The 16889-nt window shown below is 47.6% G+C and overlaps 1 protein-coding gene across 4 annotated transcripts in view; it reads left to right on the forward strand.

Annotated features, from left to right (window-relative positions):
* Window positions 1–16889, forward strand: part of stau2 (staufen double-stranded RNA binding protein 2) — a 277260-nt gene that overhangs the window by 12904 nt on the left and 247467 nt on the right. For all 4 annotated transcript variants that reach the window (XR_005034534.1, XM_036934668.1, XM_036934669.1 and 1 more), the window contains exon 5: window positions 740–875. Coding sequence is in view for 3 of the 4 variants with exons in the window: in XM_036934668.1 (XP_036790563.1) it covers window positions 740–875 (136 nt within the window). In the remaining variant the exon portion in view is untranslated. The remainder of the gene's footprint in view (window positions 1–739; window positions 876–16889) is intronic.

A 16889-nucleotide genomic window follows, 5' to 3' on the forward strand; every position in this document is an offset into this window, starting at 1 on the left:
ACCTCTCTCTACCCCTCTCTCTCTCTACCTCTCTCTCTACTTCTCTCTCTCTACCCCTCTCTCTCTCTCTCTCTACCTCTCTCTCTACCTCTCTCTCTCTACCTCTCTCTCTACCTCTCTCTACCCCTCTCTCTCTCTACCTCTCTCTCTACCTCTCTCTCTCTCCCTCTCTCTCTACCTCTCTCTCTACCTCTCTCTCTAACTCTCTCTCTCTACCTCTCTCTCTACCTCTCTCTATCTCTCTCTCTACCTCTCTCTCTCTACCTCTCTCTCTCTAACTCTCTCTAACTCTCTCTACCCCTCTCTCTCTCTACTTCTCTCTCTACCTCTCTCTCTCTACCTCTCTCTCTAACTCTCTAACGCTCTCTCTCTACCTCTCTCTCTCTACCTCTCTCTCTCTAACTCTAACTCTCTCTACCCCTCTCTCTCTACCTCTCTCTCTAACTCTCCAACTCTCTCTCTCTACCTCTCTCTCTACCTCTCTAACTCTCTACCTCTCTCTCTACCTCTCTCTACACCTCTCTCTCTCTACTTCTCTCTCTACCTCTCTCTCTCTACCTCTCTCTCTAACTCTCTAACGCTCTCTCTCTACCTCTCTCTCTACGTCTCTCTCTACCTCTCTCTCTACCTCACTCTCTCTCTCCCTCTCTCTACCTCTCTCGCTCTACCTCTCTCCCTCTCTCTCTCTCTCTCTCTGACTCTCTGTCTACCTCCCCCCCCCCCCTCTCTCCTCCTGTAGGTAGTATCACCCCTACGGTGGAGCTGAATGGTCTGGCTATGAAGAGAGGTGAGCCAGCCATCTACCGTCCCCTGGACCCCAAGCCCATGCCCAACTACAGAGCCAACTATAACTTCAGAGGCATGTTCAACCAGAGGTGAGTCTGACCACCTCGCACGGCCAAACCATTTGGTTGTTTCTTCATTCATTATATTTGAGTCATTTAGCAGATGCCAGAGCGACTTAGAGTTAGTGGGCTATAGCTAGCTTAGTGGTCGCCTCATCTTTAGATGACTAGATGAGGCGACCACAGCAGTACATTTGACCTCAAAGAAGCAAAGTCAGAGTTGGGTAGGAAAAGACAAGTGCCATTTTTACCTTTATTTAACTAGGCAAGTCAGTTAAGAACAAATTCTTATTTTCAATGACGGTTAACTGCCTTGTTCAGGGGCAGAACGACAGCTCGGGGGTTTGAACTTGCAACCTTCCGGTTGCTAGTCCAACGCTCTAACCACTAGGCTACCCTGCCGCCCCAGTTAAAGTGTACTGTTACCTAGCTAGCTAATGTTACGTGTATGATCTGTGTAGTAATATTATTAATATCTCAGAGCCACTTGCATTGCTAATTATATCCTAATGTTAGCTAACTATAGCCTAATGTTAGCTAGCTATAGCCTAAAGTTAGCTAGCTATAGCCTAATGTTAGCTAGTTATAGTCTAATGTTAGCTAGCTATAGCCTAATGTTAGCTAGCTATAGCCTAATGTTAGCTAGCTATAGCCTAATGTTAGCTATATAACATTGGTTGGTTAGCTTTAGCTACCTGCAGATTCATTCAGAGTGGCAACGTTATGAGTTGTGATTGTGGTTCATTGTTTAGCTAGCTAGCCACATCTCTTAACAAAAGACTCCACGATGCAAGTGTCCATTTCAATAGAATGTCACTGCGACGACTGTTAGCCAGTTAGCTCGGGTGCTTGACTGCTGTTGATTGGACAGAACGCTCGGATCAACCCTTAAAGAGAATGGGTGGAGATAGAGAGGGTGTGAACGATGCTGAATGGGACAAAGAAGAGCTCTCCATCAATCAAATCAAATTTATTTATAAAGCCCTTCGTGCATCAGCTGATATCTCAAAGTGCTGTACAGAAACCCAGCCTAAAACCCCCAAAACAGCAAGCAATGCAGGTGTAGAAGCACGGTGGCTAGGAAAAACTCCCTAGAAAGGCCAGAACTCTAGGAAGAAACCTAGAGAGGAACCAGGCTATGTGGGGTGGCCAGTCCTCTTCTGGCTGTGCCGGGTGGAGATTATAACAGAACATGGCCAAGATGTTAAAATGTTCATAGATGACCAGCAGGGTCAAATAATAATAATCACAGTGGTTGTAGAGGGTGCAACAGGTCAGCACCTCAGGAGTAAATGTCAGTTGGCTTTTCATATCCGATCATTCAGAGTATCTCTACAGCTCCTGCTCTCTCTAGAGAGTTGAAAACAGCAGGTCTGGGACAGGTAGCACGTCCGGTGAACAGGTCAGGGTTCCATAGCCACAGGCAGAACAGTTGAAACTGGAGCAGCAGCACGGCCAGGTGGACTGGGGACAGCAAGGAGTCATCATGCCAGGTAGTCCTGAGGCATGGTCCCAGGGCTCAGGTCCTCCGGGAGGGAGAGGGACAGAGAGAGAGAATTAGAGAGAGCACACTTAAATTCACAAAGGACACTGGATAAGACAGGAGAAGTACTCCAGATATAACAGACTGACCCTAGCCCCCCCGACACATAAACTACTGCAGCATACTGCCCATTGTTTCCTCAACAGTAGGGTTTGATCTACCATTTTTTAGCTCGGAGTCTCTACTTTAAAATACCATTTCGCAGTCGGTCACATTGTTACTTCGAAGGCCAAACCCAAAGTCAGTTAAGAACAAATTCTTATTTTCAATGACGGCCTAGGAACAGTGGGAACTGCCTTTTCAGGGGCAGAACGACAGATTTGTAGGACCCTAGCCTCTGTCCTGTCCGTCCGCCCGTCCGTCCGTCCGTCTGTCAGCTCGGGGATATGAACTTGCAACTTTCCGGTTACTAGTCCAACGCTCTAACCACTAGGCTACCCTCCTTACTGTCCAACATGGTGCTGAATCTTTCATGTTGTTTTTATGGGGGGGGGGGGGCTATTTTCTTCCACTTCCAACAAGTGCAAGCGTGTAACTGTAGTGTCCCTGTTCAGGCCCATGTTGCTGTGTGTCTGATGGGTAAAACCAGGATTCTCCTTTTCATCCTTGTGCCCCAGATGTGTTTCGGTCCGGGGTATTCTTATCGTCAGGACGCTGGTGTTTTTCTAAACAGATTAAAGCTTGGCCCTTGCTCTCTGTCTCTGTCATCGCCAGTATTTCCAAACCACCATAAAAGCGTCAGAGGTTTTGGATTAATGGTCCCCCTCCCCGTGCTGGAATGCAGAGAGGGTAGAGAGGCCGTCTTACCTTATTTAGTTCAGACACAGAGGATATGTTGCTGCCCCTCTGCCCTGGTCACTTCCAGGTAGACAGGACAGAGAGAGACAGACAGGACAGAGAGGGTAGAGAGGCCGTCTTACCTTATTTAGTTCAGACACAGAGGATATGTTGCTGCCCCTCTGCCCTGGTCACTTCCAGGTAGACAAGACAGAGAGAGACAGACAGGACAGAGAGAGACAGACAGGACAGAGAGAGACAGACAGGACAGAGAGGGTAGAGAGGCCGTCTTACCTTATTTAGTTCAGACACAGAGGATATGTTGCTGCTCTCTGCCCTGGTCACTTCCAGGTAGATAGACAGGACAGAGAAACAGACAGGACAGAGACAGGATAGAGACAGGACAGGACAGACAGAGAGACAGACAGGACAGAGAGAGAGACAGACAGGACAGACAGACAGACAGAGAGAGACAGACAGGACAGAGAGAGACAAACAGGACAGAGACAGGACAGAGAGACTGTCTCTATCTGTCTCTCTCTGTTCTGTCTGTCTCTCTGTCCTGTCTCTGTCCTGTCTGTCTGTCTCTCTCTGTCCTGTCTGTCTGTCTCTGTCTGTCTGTCTCTCTGTCTGTCTCTCTCTGTTCTGTCTGTCCTGTCTGTCTGTCTGTCTGTCTGTCTGTCTGTCTGTCTGTCTCTCTCTGTCCTGTCTGTCTGTCTGGAGGTCTTTCTGTTTTTATCGTTCCTCTTATATTTTCTCGTCTTTTATCTGAGTGGAGGAAGTGTGGGAGGAAGTGTGGGAGGAGGAGAGGAAGTGTGGGAGGAGTGGAGGAAGTGTGGGAGGAGTGGAGGAAGTGCGGGAGGAGTGGAGGAAGTGTGGGAGGAGTGGAGGAGTGGAGGAAGTGTGGGAGGAATGTGATACCAGGATGAAATCCTCTTTTGACATGTTGAAGCGATCATCTTAATGAGAATCAAACAGGAAGTTGAAGTCTTTTTCAGTATTTCTGAGTCATATTGAAGCCTTTTTCAGTCCTATTTGTTCATTGTTTTAAAAGTAACGTATCTAACAATCATTGTTGTTGAGACGTTCTCGTCACCCCGTGTGTGGTAACAATTGTTCCCCAGAAACAATAATGTTAACACTAGATGGCACTACTGCCTAATGTGAAACCATTCATGGTGCTTGTGTAAGGAAGGGGATTGGGCGGCCATTTTGTAATGAATAGTGATACAGGTGGTCGGCTACAGATTGTCTTCTGTCTGACTGCGTGTAAAGTATTGGTCCTTACAGTTGTGAGTAACTAACTTGCAACACGAACAACCACTGAAAGTAACTAACTCGCAACCTTAACAACCACTGATACTGGATACTGCTTATCCTGGTTATACTGCTGATACTGGTTATCCTGGTTATCCTGGTTGTCATGGTTATACTGCTTATCCTGGTTGTCATGGTTATACTGCTTATCCTTCTTATCCTGGTTATACTGCTTATCCTGGTTATACTGCTGATACTGCTTATCCTGCTTATCCTGGTTGTCATGGTTATGCTGCTTATCCTGGTTATACTGCTTATCCTGGTTATACTGTTTATCCTGGTTATACTTTTTATCCTGGTTATACTGCTTATCCTGGTTATACTGCTTATCCTGGTTGTCATGGTTATACTGCTTATCCTGGTTGTCATGGTTATACTGCTTATCCTGCATATCCTGGTTATACTGCTTATCCTGGTTGTCATGGTTATACTGCTTATCCTGCGTATCCTGGTTATACTGCTTATCCTGGTTATACTGCTTATCCTGGTTATACTGCTTATCCTGGTTATGCTGCTTATCCTGGTTATACTTGTTATCCTGGTTATACTGCTTATCCTGGTTATACTGCTTATCCTGGTTGTCATGGTTATACTGCTTATCCTGGTTATCCTGGTTATACTGCTTATCCTGGTTGTCATGGTTATACTGCTTATCCTGGTTATACTGTTTATCCTGGTTGTACTGCTTATACTGCTTATCCTGGTTATACTGCTTGTCCTGGTTATACTGCTTATCCTGGTTATACTGCTTATCCTGGTTATACTGCTTGTCCTGGTTATACTGCTTATCCTGGTTATACTGCTTATCCTGGATGTCATGGTTATACTGCGTATCCTGGTTATACTGTTTATCCTGGTTATACTGCTTATACTGCTTATCCTGGTTATACTGCTTATCCTGTTATCATGGTTATACTGCGTATCCTGGTTATACTGCTTATCCTGCGTATCCTGGTTATACTGCTTATCCTGGTTATACTGCTTGTCCTGGTTATACTGCTTATCCTGGTTATACTGCTTATCCTGGATGTCATGGTTATACTGCTTATCCTGGTTATACTGTTTATCCTGGTTATACTGCTTATACTGCTTATCCTGGTTATACTGCTTATCCTGTTATCATGGTTATACTGCGTATCCTGGTTATACTGCTTATCCTGCGTATCCTGGTTATACTGCTTATCCTGGTTATACTGCTTGTCCTGGTTATACTGCTTATCCTGGTTATACTGTTTATCCTGGTTATACTGCTTGTCCTGGTTATACTGCATATCCTAGTTATACTGCTTGTCCTGGTTATACTGCATATCCTAGTTATACTGCTTATCCTGGTTATACTGCTAATACTGGTTATACTGCTTTAGAGAGAGAGAGAGAGAGAGAGAGAGAGGATACAGGGAGAGGGGGGGAGAGAGAGAGAGGGGATACAGGGAGAGGGGGGGAGAGAGAGAGGAGGAGAGGGGAGATTGTTTCACTTTTGTTTATTATCCATTTCCCTTGCTTTGGCAACATGTGTTATATATGATATAATATGTTATATGTTAACACATGTTTCCCATGCCAATAGAGCCCGTTGAATAGAGAGAGACCAGGAGAGGGCGCTATAGGGAGGAAGAGAGAGACAATGACACAGGGGAGATAGAGAGGAGGCCAAGCTGTGCCAGAAATACTGTGATATTATAGAACAGTAATTATTCTATATTACTTGAAGATCAGTGTTTTCTATATTAGGTTTCTGAATCTGGGTCCCAAATGGGGCATGATAAGAGAGAGAAGAAGCGGGGGATGGTAAGAGAGGACAGGGGGGGTAAGAGGGGACAGGGGGATGGTAAGAGAGGACAGGGGGATGGTAAGAGAGGACAGGGGATAAGAGAGGACAAGGGGATAAGAGAGGACAGGGGGATAAGAGAGGACAGGGGGATAAGAGAGGACAGGGGGATAAGAGAGGACAGGGGGATAAGAGAGGACAGGGGGATGGTAAGAGAGGACAGGGGATAAGAGAGGACAGGGGGATAAGAGAGGACGGGGGGATAAGAGAGGACAGGGGGATGGTAAGAGAGGACAGGGGGATGGTAAGAGAGGACAGGGGGATGGTAAGAGAGGACAGGGGGATGGTAAGAGAGGACAGGGGGATGGTAAGAGAGGACAGGGGAAATGATCACCCCAATCCACAAAAGCGGAGAGAAATTTGACCCCAGTAACTACTGTGGGATATGCGTCAACAGCAACCTTGGGAAAATCCTCTGCATTATCATTAACAGCAGACTCGTACATTTCCTCAGAGAAAACAACGTACTGAGCAAATGTCAAATTCGATTTTTACCAATTTATCGTACAACAGACCACGTATTCACCCTGCACACCCTAATTGACAACCAAACAAAACAAAGCAAAAGTCTTCTCATTCTTTGTTGATTTTCAAAAAAGCTTTTGACCCAATTTGGCATGAGGGTCTGCTGTATAAACTGATGGAAAGTGATGTTGGGAGAAAAGCACACAACATTATACAATCCATGTACACAAACAACAAGAGTGCGGTTAAAATTGGCAAAAAATCACACACATTTCTTCTCACAGGGCCGTGGGGTGAGACAGGGATGCAGCTTAAGCCCCACCCTCTTCAACATATATATAAATGTATTGGCGCGGGCACTAGAACAGCCTGCAGCACCCGGCCTCACCCTGCTAGAATCTGAAGTCAAATGTCTACTGTTCGCTGATGATCTGGTGCTTCTGTCACCAACCAAGGAGGGCCTACAGCAGCATCTAGATCTTCTGAACAGATTCATCCAGACCTGGGCCCTGACAGTAAATCTCAGTGAGACAAAAATAATGGTGTTCCATTAAAGTCTAGTTCCTCTAGAACCTGGAGAAGAGTCCCCTAAGCAAGCTGGTCCTGGGGCTCTGTTCACAAACACCCCACAGAGCCCCAGGACAGCAGCACAATTAGACACCAACCAAATCATGAGAAAACTAAAAGATCATTACTTGACACATTGGAAAGAATTAACAAAAACACAGAGCAAACTAGAATGCTATTTGGCCCTACACAGAGAGTACACAGCGGCAGAATACCTGACCACTGTGGCTGATCCAAACTTAAGGAATGCTTTGACTATGTACAGACTCAGTGAGCATAGCCTTGCTATTGAGAAAGGCCGCCGTAGGCAGACATGGCTCTCAAGAGAAGACAGGCTATGTGCTCACTGCCCACAAAATGAGGTGGAAACTGAGCTGCACTTCCTAACCTCCTGCCCAATGTATGACCATATTAGAGACACATATTTCCCTCAGATTACACAGATCCACAAAGAATTTGAAAACAAACCCAATTTTGATAAACTCCCATATCTACTGGGTGAAATTCCACAGTGTGCCATCACAGCAGCAAGATGTGTGACCTGTTTCCATGAGAAAAGGGCAACCAGTGAAGAACACACACCATTGTAAATACAACCCATATTTATGCTTATTAATCTTCCCTTTTCAACTTCAACCATTTGCACATTTTTATAGTATTTTTTTACCTTTTTTATTTGACCTTTAATGTGACATTTGACATTTGAAATGTCTTTATTATTTTGGAGTGTAATGTTTACTGTTAATTTGTATTATTTATTTCACTTTTGTATATTATCTACTTCACTTGTTTTGGCAATGTTAACACGTGTTTCCCATGCCAATGAATTGAATTGAATTGAGAGAGAAGGAGAAGGAGAGGGGGACGGTTAGAGAGACGGAGAGCGAGAGTGACCCCCCACTGAATCACTTAGTTCCCTTTAATGGACGACACACTAACGTGACGGTCAGATGCATCACAGGTCCTGACTCAGACAGGGGGAGGGGGGGGGGGGGGGGTGATGTTCTGTAAATCCTACAGTCATATTCTAATGTGATGGGTAAGAGCCGTGTCGGAGGGTGGGGGTAAGATCCGTGTCGGAGGGTGGAGGGTAAGAGCCGTGTCGGAGGGTGGAGGGTAAGAGCCGTGTCGACGGAGGGTGGAGGGTAAGAGCCGTGTCGACGGAGGGTAAGAGCCGTGTCGGCGGAGGGCGGAGGGTAAGAGCCGTGTCGACGGAGGGTGGAGGGTAAGAGCCGTGTCGACGGAGGGTAAGAGTCGTGTCGACGGAGGGTAAGAGCCGTGTCGGCGGAGGGTAAGAGCCGTGTCGACGGAGGGCGGAGGGTAAGAGCTGTGTCGGCGGAGGGTGGAGGGTGGAGGGTAAGAGCCGTGTCGACGGAGGGTAAGAGCCGTGTCGGCGGAGGGCGGAGGGTAAGAGCCGTGTCAACGGAGGGCGGAGGGTAAGAGCCGTGTCGACGGAGGGTAAGAGCCGTGTCGACGGAGGGTAAGAGCCGTGTCGACGGAGGGTAAGAGCCGTGTCGACGGAGGGTAAGAGCCATGTCGACGGAGGGTAAGAGCCGTGTCGACGGAGGGCGGAGGGTAAGAGCTGTGTCGGCGGAGGGTAAGAGCCGTGTCGACGGAGGGTAAGAGCCGTGTCGGCGGAGGGTGGAGGGTAAGAGCCGTGTCGACGGAGGGTAAGAGCCGTGTCGGCGGAGGGTGGAGGGTAAGAGCCGTGTCGACGGAGGGTAAGAGCCGTGTCGACGGAGGGTGGAGGGTAAGAGCCGTGTCGACGGAGGGTAAGAGCCGTGTCGACGGAGGGTAAGAGTCGTGTCGACGGAGGGTAAGAGCCGTGTCGACGGAGGGTAAGAGCCGTGTCGACGGAGGGTAAGAGTCGTGTCGACGGAGGGTAAGAGCCGTGTCGACGGAGGGTAAGAGTCGTGTCGACGGAGGGTAAGAGCCGTGTCGACGGAGGGTAAGAGCCGTGTCGACGGAGGGTAAGAGCCGTGTCGACGGAGGGTAAGAGCCGTGTCGACGGAGGGTAAGAGTCGTGTCGACGGAGGGTAAGAGCCGTGTCGACGGAGGGTAAGAGTCGTGTCGACGGAGGGTAAGAGCCGTGTCGACGGAGGGTAAGAGCCGTGTCGACGGAGGGTAAGAGCCGTGTCGACGGAGGGCGGAGGGTAAGAGCTGTGTCGGCGGAGGGTGGAGGGTGGAGGGTAAGAGCCGTGTCGACGGAGGGTAAGAGCCGTGTCGGCGGAGGGCGGAGGGTAAGAGCCGTGTCGACGGAGGGTAAGAGCCGTGTCGACGGTGGGTAAGAGCCGTGTCGACGGAGGGCGGAGGGTAAGAGCCGTGTCGGCGGAGGGTAAGAGCCGTGTCGGCGGAGGGTAAGAGCCGTGTCGACGGAGGGTGGAGGGTAAGAGCCGTGTCGGAGGGTGGAGGGTAAGAGCCGTGTCGGCGGAGGGCGGAGGGTAAGAGCCGTGTCGGAGGGTGGAGGGTAAGAGCCGTGTCGACGGAGGGTAAGAGCCGTGTCGGAGGGTGGAGGGTAAGAGCCGTGTCGACGGAGGGTAAGAGCCGTGTCGACGGAGGGTAAGAGCCGTGTCGGCGGAGGGTAAGAGCCGTGTCGACGGAGGGTAAGAGCCGTGTCGACGGAGGGTGGAGGGTAAGAGCCGTGTCGATGGAGGGTAAGAGCTGTGTCGACGGCGGGTAAGAGCCGTGTCGGAGGGTGGAGGGTAAGAGCCGTGTCGGAGGGTGGAGGGTAAGAGCCGTGTCGACGGAGGGTAAGAGCCGTGTCGGAGGGTGGAGGGTAAGAGCCGTGTCGACGAAGGGTAAGAGCCGTGTCGGAGGGTGGAGGGTAAGAGCCGTGTCGGCGGAGGGTAAGAGCCGTGTCGACGGAGGGTAAGAGCCGTGTCGGAGGGTGAAGGGTAAGAGCCGTGTCGGAGGGTGGAGGGTAAGAGCCGTGTCGGAGGGCGGAGGGTAAGAGCCGTGTCGACGGAGGGTGGAGGGTAAGAGCCGTGTCGTAGGGTGGAGGGTAAGAGCCGTGTCGGAGGGTAAGAGCCGTGTCGACGGAGGGTAAGAGCCGTGTCGACGGAGGGTAAGAGCTTGTTGATGGAACACGGTATCATTAAGAGACCAGTCACACCTGATCCATCATGTTCATCAACACCATAGAGAACCGTATTGATTAATACAGAAAGGACCCTGGTGGGGGGGGGGGGTACTAATTAAGTGAAGCTGGTAATTCACAGTGGTCGTAATTAATCTTCTATATGCTTAATGTAGCTGCGAATGGGCATCATTTCTCATCTGCTATTTTCCCCCTCTTAATCAACGGGTCAAGTCCTAGCACTCAGAGAGAGTATTCATGGTTCCCAAGCATATCGAGACCAGACGCAGAAACATAATTTATTAATCAAATATATAATATTATATATAATATAGTTGGATTAAGAGAAATGTTGTGATCCACGTGGGAAATGATCATGTTAATTCAGAAGGTTTTCCCTCTTAAGCTGTCAGTAGCAGCAGGCTGGGTATTTAATATCTCTATTACAGCCGCCTGCGATGACGTCATGAAGAAACAGCATTTTACTGTTGTACTGTCGTGTCGTCCTATCCTGGTGTCTCCTCTGTCAACTGATTCTGATGAGTCATTCCGGAACTTCCACAGCGTTCCCTCCAGTGTTTCCAGCGTTCCTCTCCCCCTCTGGGAGCCACCACACCTGCTTCCTGCATTCCATCTGGGTCAGAATTTGTATGTCTTTTCCCTGGTGGAACGCAGTAGAGTGGAGCAAATCCATTTCTCTATCCCTCTACCCCTCTATCTCTCCATCCCTCTACCCCTCTATCTCTCCATCCCTCTATCACTCCATCTCTCTACCCCTCTATCTCTCCATCCCTCCATCCCTCTACCCCTCTATCTCTCCATCCCTCCATCCCTCCACCCCTCCATCCCTCTTGGTGATTTGGTTATGACCGTAACATTATGTCAGCTGGAATAACATCCTGTGTAATGGTCCTACAGGTGCTCTCTCCAGTCCCATGACATTTCCTGCTCATATCTGATCCTTCTGATACAAACTGAGGCTGATCCTTCTGATACAAACTGAGGCTGATCCTTCTGATACAAACTCAAATCAAATCAAATCAAATGTATTTATAAAGCCCTTCGTACATCAGCTGATATCTCAAAGTGCTGTACAGAAACCCAGCCTAAAACCCCAAACAGCAAGCAATGCAGGTGTAGAAGCACGGTGGCTAGGAAAAACTCCCTAGAAAGGCCAAAACCTAGGAAGAAACCTAGAGAGGAACCAGGCTCTGAGGGGTGGCCAGTCCTCTACTGGCTGTGCCGGGTGGAGATTATAACAGAACATGGCCAAGATGTTCAAATGTTCATAAATGACCAGCATGGTCGAATAATAATAAGGCAGAACAGTTGAAACTGGAGCAGCAGCACGGTCAGGTGGACTGGGGACAGCAAGGAGTCATCATGTCAGGTAGTCCTGGGGCATGGTCCTAGGGCTCAGGTCAGTTGAAACTGGAGCAGCAGCACGGCCAGGTGGACTGGGGACAGCAAGGAGTCATCATGTCAGGTTGTCCTGGGGCATGGTCCTAGGGCTCAGGTCGTCTGAGAGAGAGAAAGAAAGAGAGAAGGAGAGAATTAGAGAACGCACACTTAAATTCACACAGGACACCGAATAGGACAGGAGAAGTACTCCAGATATAACAGACTGACCCTAGCCCCCCGACACATAAACTACTGCAGCATAAATACTGGAGGCTGAGACAGGAGGGGTCAGGAGACACTGTGGCCCCATCCAAGGACACCCCCGGACAGGGCCAAACAGGAAGGATATAACCCCACCCACTTTGCCAAAGCACAGCCCCCAGCCCCCAAACTGAGGCTGATCCTTCTGATACAAACTGAGGCTGATCCTTCTGATGCAAACTGGGACTGATCCTTCTGATACAAACTGGGACTGATCCTTCTGATACAAACTGGGACTGATCCTTCTAAATACAAACTGGGACTGCTTCCAAATTGACACCCTATTCTCAGTAGGCCCTGGTTAAAGGTAGTGCACCCTATTCCCTATGGGCTCTGGTCAAAAGTAGTGCACCCTATTCCCTATAGACCCTGGTTAAAGGTAGTGCACCCGATTCCCTATAGGCTCTGGTTAAAGGTAGTGTACCCTATTCCCTATAGGCTCTGGTCAAAAGTAGTGCACCCTATTCCCTATAGACCCTGGTTAAAGGTAGTGCACCCTATTCCCTATAGGCTCTGGTTAAAGGTAGTGCACCCTATTCCCTATAGACCCTGGTTAAAGGTAGTGCACCCTATTCCCTATAGACTCTGGTTAAAGGTAGTGCACTCTATTCCCTATAGGCCCTGGTTAAAGGTAGTGCACCCTATTCCCTATAGGCTCTGGTTAAAGGTAGTGCACTCTATTCCCTATAGGCTCTGGTTAAAGGTAGTGTACCCTATTCCCTATAGGCTCTGGTTAAAGGTAGTGCACCCTATTCCCTATAGGCTCTGGTTAAAGGTAGTGCACTCTATTCCCTATAGGCTCTGGTTAAAGGTAGTGCAACCTATTCCCTATAGACTCTGGTTAAAGGTAGTGCACCCTATTCCCTATAGACTCTGGTTAAAGGTAGTGCACTCTATTCCCTATAGGCCCTGGTTAAAGGTAGTGCAACCTATTCCCTATAGGCTCTGGTTAAAGGTAGTGCACCCTATTCCCTATAGGCTCTGGTTAAAGGTAGTGTACCCTATTCCCTATAGACTCTGGTTAAAGGTAGTGCACCCTATTCCCTATAGACTCTGGTTAAAGGTAGTGTACCCTATTCCCTATAAACTCTGGTTAAAGGTAGTGCACCCTATTCCCTATAGACCCTGGTTAAAGGTAGTGCACTGTATAGGGAATAGGGTGCCATTTTGGGACGTAGACTGTCGTTGCGGCGCGCTGGTTATTCCGTCTTTTCCCATTCGGTGAAAAAACGTAGCGTAACGGTGGAGGAATAGGGATAGCCTCCTCTACGGACCGAGGACCCGTGACGCCGTCCGGACCGCGTGCGTCATCAGATCGCAGTGATTACAGAGGAACTGAGGAGAACACGGGCCCAGATAGTGGGATCTAAATGGCCCCGGTCTCACAGACAGTTCCGTTATGGTATTCATCATGTTGGATGTTTATTTTAATGTTGCTGACCTTTCCATTCCACGTGGAGGAGATGGTATTGTTTCAGACAGATAACAGACATGTTGAACTAAATGTAAATAATCTCTGTGTTTGATTTATTCTGTCGCGGGTAGAATGATCATGATCTTGTCGTCTTTGTGCCTGGAGATGGGTTGTTGATATGAAAGCCATAAAAGTAGTTTCCAGCCACCTGGCTGTTTTAGTTCCTTTCTGATGCTTCAACTTTTGACTCGACAACAATGTTGTTGTTATTTTTTATTTTCTGTAATCTTTCGCTCAGCCGCTTCAGATCGCCAGAAATGATTCCTTGTCCCTCTGTAATGAAGTTTACCCAGCAGGTCACGTGACCACTGAAGCCCTTCTCTAAGGGATGATTAGGAAAGCCTTGTAGATGAATCCTTCATAAACCTTTATACTTTATTAAAGCTCGCATTGTATTAAGGGTCATCTCATCTTGACCAATGAGAAGAGAATCAGAGTCCCCTCCCCTGATTGTGTCATCATGGATATTAGATATCTACTCTCTGTGTTTCTCTCCTCAGTTTCCTCTACTCTCTGTGTTTCTCTCCTCAGTTTCCTCTACTCTCTGTGTTTCTCTCCTCAGTTTCCTCTACTCTCTGTGTGTTTTCCTCCTCAGTTTCCTCTACTCTCTGTGTGTTTCCCTCCTCAGTTTCCTCTACTCTCTGTGTGTTTTCCTCCTCAGTTTCCTCTACTCTCTGTGTGTTTCCCTTCAGTTTCCTCTACTCTCTGTGTGTTTTCCTCCTCAGTTTCCTCTACTCTCTTTGTGTTTTCCCCCTCAGTTTCCTCTACTCTCTGTGTGTTCCTCCTCAGTTTCCTCTACTCTCTGTGTGTTCCTCCTCAGTTTCCTCTACTCACTGTGTGTTTCCTTCAGTTTCCTCTACTCTCTGTGTGTGTTCCTCCTCAGTTTCCTCTACTCTCTGTGTGTTCCTCCTCAGTTTCCTCTACTCTCTGTGTGTTCCTCTTCAGTTTCCTCTACTCTCTGTGTGTTCCCCACACTATGCTACCATAGCTGGTCTATAGAAACATTCTGACCAGAAGTAGGTACAGTTAATTATGGTCATTGTAGTTAATTACCACATTTTCTGCAGTAAACTATGTTGAATATTGGTCTGTTGGAAACTACAACTCCCTTCTACATCACTCTGTTTGGGCTGGATCTGATTTATCTCTAGAGGAACTACAACACCCTACTATATTGATTTATCTCTAGAGAAACTACAACTCCCTACTATATCACACAGTTCAGTCTGGATCTGATTAATCTCTAGAGAAACTACAACTCCCTACTATATCACATAGTTCAGCCTGGATCTGATTTATCTCTAGAGAAACTACAACTCCCTACTACATCACACAGTTCCGTCTGGATCTGATGTATCTCTAGAGAAACTACAACTCCCTACTAAATAGGAGGAGGGTCTAGGTTTAGTCTAGGTATAGTGTAGCCAATAAGAGGAGGGTCTAGGTATAGTGTAGCCAATAGGAGGAGGGTCTAGGTATAGTGTAGCCAATAGGAGGGGGGTATAGTGTAGCCAATAGGAGGAGGGTATAGTGTAGCCAATAGGAGGAGGGTCTAGGTTTAGTCTAGGTATAGTGTAGCCAATAAGAAGAGGGTCTAGGTATAGTGTAGCCAATAGGAGGGTGGTCTAGGTATAGTGTAGCCAATAGGAGGGTGGTCTAGGTATAGTGTAGCCAATAGGAGGAGGGTCTAGGTATAGTGTAGCCAAAAGGAGGAGGGTCTAGGTATAGTGTAGCCAATAGGAGGAGGGTCTAGGTATAGTGTAGCCAACAGGAGGAGGGTCTAGGTTTAGTCTAGGTTTAGTGTAGCCAACAGGAGGAGGGTCTAGGTATAGTGTAGCCAATAGGAGGAGGGTATAGTGTAACCAATAGGAGGAGGGTATAGTGTAGCCAATAGGAGGAGGGTTTAGGTATAGTGTAGCCAATAGGAGGAGGGTCTAGGTATAGTGTAGCCAATAGGAGGAGGGTCTAGGTATCGTCTAGTTATAGTGTAGCCAATAGGAGGAGGGTCTAGGTATAGTGTAGCCAATAGGAGGAGGGTCTAGGTATAGTGTAGCCAATAGGAGGATAGTCTAGGTACACTCTACTTTAGAGCAGGGGTTATGGTTAAGGAACAGTGAAAGAGATTCATGTTCAATCATACCACATCTTGGCCTATCGTGTGTGTCTGTGAGTATGTGTTTGTGTGTCCAGCTATCTCTATAGTGTCCTTGGAGCTGTCTCGGTCAGAATCAGAGCAACTAATTCCTCTTAAAATACCTTTCCTGTGTCATGTTATTAGTCTGCTAGCCCTCCTGTTGGTCGACTGTCAGACGTCATAGAATATAAATTCATGTAAGACGCCTCTCCACTTTCCTGTAAAAAAGTATTTATCATTAACTTCATTATCGTCGTCAGTCAGTGGTTCAGTGTGGGAGAGCATATTTTGATAGTTAGCTTCCCTCACAGATTCATGAGTCTCTTTTCCTCTCTTCTGTCCTCCCCATACACACACACACACACACACACACACACACCTCCGTGTTATCGTCCACTTTAGAGTTGAATCAGAAGCAACAGACTCATAAGGGCAGGAATAGTGAGGTTTTACCAGAAATTGATTTTTTATTTATCTAATGACTAGTCCCTTTTTAGATTTCTCAACTTTCTTGGAAAAGTGACGTTCACAGTAAAGTCAGCATGTATCTCCCAATCACCAGGCTTACATGCTGAGCACACCGCGCGCGTCAACCAGCGTCTGCTTAGCATTGTTGTAATTGTCATATTCAAGGTCTCAGAGTGAGTGACAACACCGATTGAAACGCTATTAGCGTGCACCCCGCTAACTAGCTAGCCATTTCACGTCGGTTACACCAGCCTAATCTCAGGAGATGATAGGCTTGAAGTCATAAACAACGCAATGCTTGAAGCACAAGGAAGAGCTGCTGGCAAAACGCAGGAAAGTGATGTTTGAATGAATGCTTACGAGCCTGCTGCTGCCTACCATCGCTCAGTCAGACTGCTCTATCAAATATCAAATCATAGACTTAATTATAACATAATGACACACAGAAATACGAGCCTTTGGTCATTAATATGGTTGAATCCGGAAACTATAATTTCGAAAACAAAACATTTATTATTTCAGTGAAATACGGAACCGTTCCGTATTTTATCTAACGGGTGGCATCCATCAGTCTAAATATTCCTGTTACATTGCAACAACCTTCAATGTTATGTCATAATTACGTAAAATTCTGGCAAATTAATTACGGTCTTTGTTAGGAAGAAATGGTCTCCACACAGTTCGCAACGAGCCAGGCGGCCCAAACTGCTGCATATACCCTGCCTCTGCTTGC

Source organism: Oncorhynchus mykiss, chromosome 11, assembly GCF_013265735.2.
Source record: "Oncorhynchus mykiss isolate Arlee chromosome 11, USDA_OmykA_1.1, whole genome shotgun sequence".
Classification (NCBI taxonomy): Eukaryota; Metazoa; Chordata; class Actinopteri; order Salmoniformes; family Salmonidae; genus Oncorhynchus; species Oncorhynchus mykiss.